This window comes from Lactuca saligna, chromosome 3, assembly GCF_052625555.1.
Source record: "Lactuca saligna cultivar CGN05327 chromosome 3, ASM5262555v1, whole genome shotgun sequence".
Lineage (NCBI taxonomy): Eukaryota > Viridiplantae > Streptophyta > Magnoliopsida > Asterales > Asteraceae > Lactuca > Lactuca saligna.
The window spans coordinates 199,896,891-199,898,941 of NC_136419.1; the positions used below are offsets into that span (position 1 = coordinate 199,896,891).

The 2,051-nt window shown below is 35.8% G+C and overlaps 1 protein-coding gene across 1 annotated transcript; it reads left to right on the forward strand.

The window, feature by feature from the left end:
• The first annotated feature begins 210 nt into the window (after positions 1–210).
• LOC145036312 (cytochrome P450 82A4-like) lies at positions 211–913 on the forward strand. The gene is made up of 2 exons (XM_078984760.1): positions 211–231; positions 281–913. The coding sequence occupies exons 1-2, from the start codon at positions 211–213 to the stop codon at positions 911–913; spliced, it is 654 nt and encodes a 217-aa protein (XP_078840886.1).
• The last annotated feature ends 1,138 nt before the right edge of the window (positions 914–2,051 follow it).

Consider the following 2,051-nt stretch of genomic DNA (forward strand, 5'->3'; position numbering starts at 1 on the left):
GGGTAAAACATGGGTAGATGTATTAGTTGCTATGTGACGAAATGAAATAATGAGAGGCCTCGTTATAGATGTTATTGATGATCTAGTCATCTAGCGGAGTATAGATGACGACCACGGACTATTCTAGACAGTACAGTGGAACACTAGCAGGCTCGCAACCTGTAGGTGTTTATTCGAATTGTGTGTTTATTCGAACCGTGTGCTCAACAGATGTACTCCATCCCCCACATGGTTGAAATCTAGCTAATACAAGAAATTTGTTTCGACTTCAAACTTGCAGACTGTTTTAGCTGCAGGCTTGGACACATCATCTGCAACGTTAACATGGGCTTTATGTTTGTTGCTCAACAACCCAAGAGTATTAGAAATTTCCCAAGATGAATTGGATGAGCATGTTGGAAGGAAGAGAGCAGTAGAGGAGTCGGACCTCAAGAACCTTGTTTACCTTGACGCAATCGTTAAAGAAACACTGCGTTTATACCCGCCTGGACCTCTAAACCTTCCTCATGAGTCCATGGAGGATTGCATTATTGGTGGCTACAAAATCCCTAAAGGCACACGTTTATTGACTAATCTTTGGAAAATTCAACATGATCCTAATAAATGGTCAGCTCCTGAAGAATTTCAGCCAGAAAGATTCTTGACAAGTCATAAACATGTTGATGTCAGGGGAAACAATTATGAATTGCTTCCTTTCGGTAGTGGTAGAAGAGTATGCCCTGCTATTCCCTTTGCTCTTCGGTCTTTGCATATAACTTTAGCTACTTTAATACAACAATTTGTGCTTAAAAACCCATCCAATGAACTCATTGATATGAGTGAAAGTGCTGGAGTGACTATCAGCAAAGCCATCCCACTTGAGGTCCTTCTAGCACCTCGTTTATCCCTTGATATGTACCCTGTTGTTGCATGATATGTGAGCTTCAAAGAAACTACAAGCTCCAATGCCACCTGACGATAAGCCCGAACCCCAGACCCGTTGATGATTGATTGGAAGATAATCACGAATCGACTACTGACTAGCCTGATCAACAAATTGTTAAGTCCTACTAAGTTTGTTTTCGATCATACTTATTTTTAGATGGTTTCTACTTACTGTTATTTGTAATCTCTCTGTATATACAGAGAGCCCTCCTTGGTCTATAATTCAATTGTCAACAATAAATAATTCTTGGCATGAAAATATTATTTCCATATTTACTTAGTACTATTGTTTACATGAACTTTGTTCAATTCAAAACGTGTGTAACCACTGAAAGAATTCGAGTAACTAAGAATAATATCAGTTTAAAAATAGAATTAAGATATCAAACATAAATATTCGCCAACAAGAATAACAACGTGGTAAATAAAAGAGATATGGAGATTTAAGTTGAAACCAAAAACGGAAAACTCAAATAATCAGTTCACTATAATTTGAAGTTTTTATAGGGTTTGATAAAAAAAAATTTAGACAAAACTGCAAATTTCGTCCCTGTGGTATTCAAAAAACTTTGGATAGGGTCCAAAAAGTTTCTAACTCGCATGAGATGTCCAAAATGAAAGTTTTTCTGAGTTTTTGGTCCATGATACACTTGAAAAGTCAATTTTGCCCTTTTCATTTCTTTTTTTATTTTCTTTATTTATTTTGGTATTTAAATAATTTAGAATAAAAATAAAATCTCTCTCTCTCTCTCTCTCTCTCTCTCTCGTATCATCATGATATTTCTTCTATATTCAAAAAAAATTCCTTAAATAACCATTTCAAACAAAGCCAACAATAACAATCTAAAATAAAAAAAAAAAACAAATCAAAGATATGTATGTGTTTGTCGTTCTATGTCGTCTCAATTTGATTTTCCTCTGTGCATAGTTTTCTTTTCTCTCCTCTCTATTTTACGTTTTCAATCATGCCGGTCTATCTTCCCAGGTGTTTATCTCTCTGTACACCAACTCCTCTCGATTTGATCTTCATGTGTCTCAGTTTCTCTTCCTTGTATGGATGTGTATCAATAAGGGTAGAATATGATGGGATTCCAGAGGGAAAAATAAGTAATCGCACCATCAGGAAA

Coding starts and splice junctions, on each gene's coding strand:
- LOC145036312 (XM_078984760.1), top strand. CDS start 211: ATGTACTCCATCCCCCACATG. Junction 232..280: donor TGTACTCCATCCCCCACATG/GTTGAAATCTAG, acceptor TCAAACTTGCAG/ACTGTTTTAGCTGCAGGCTT.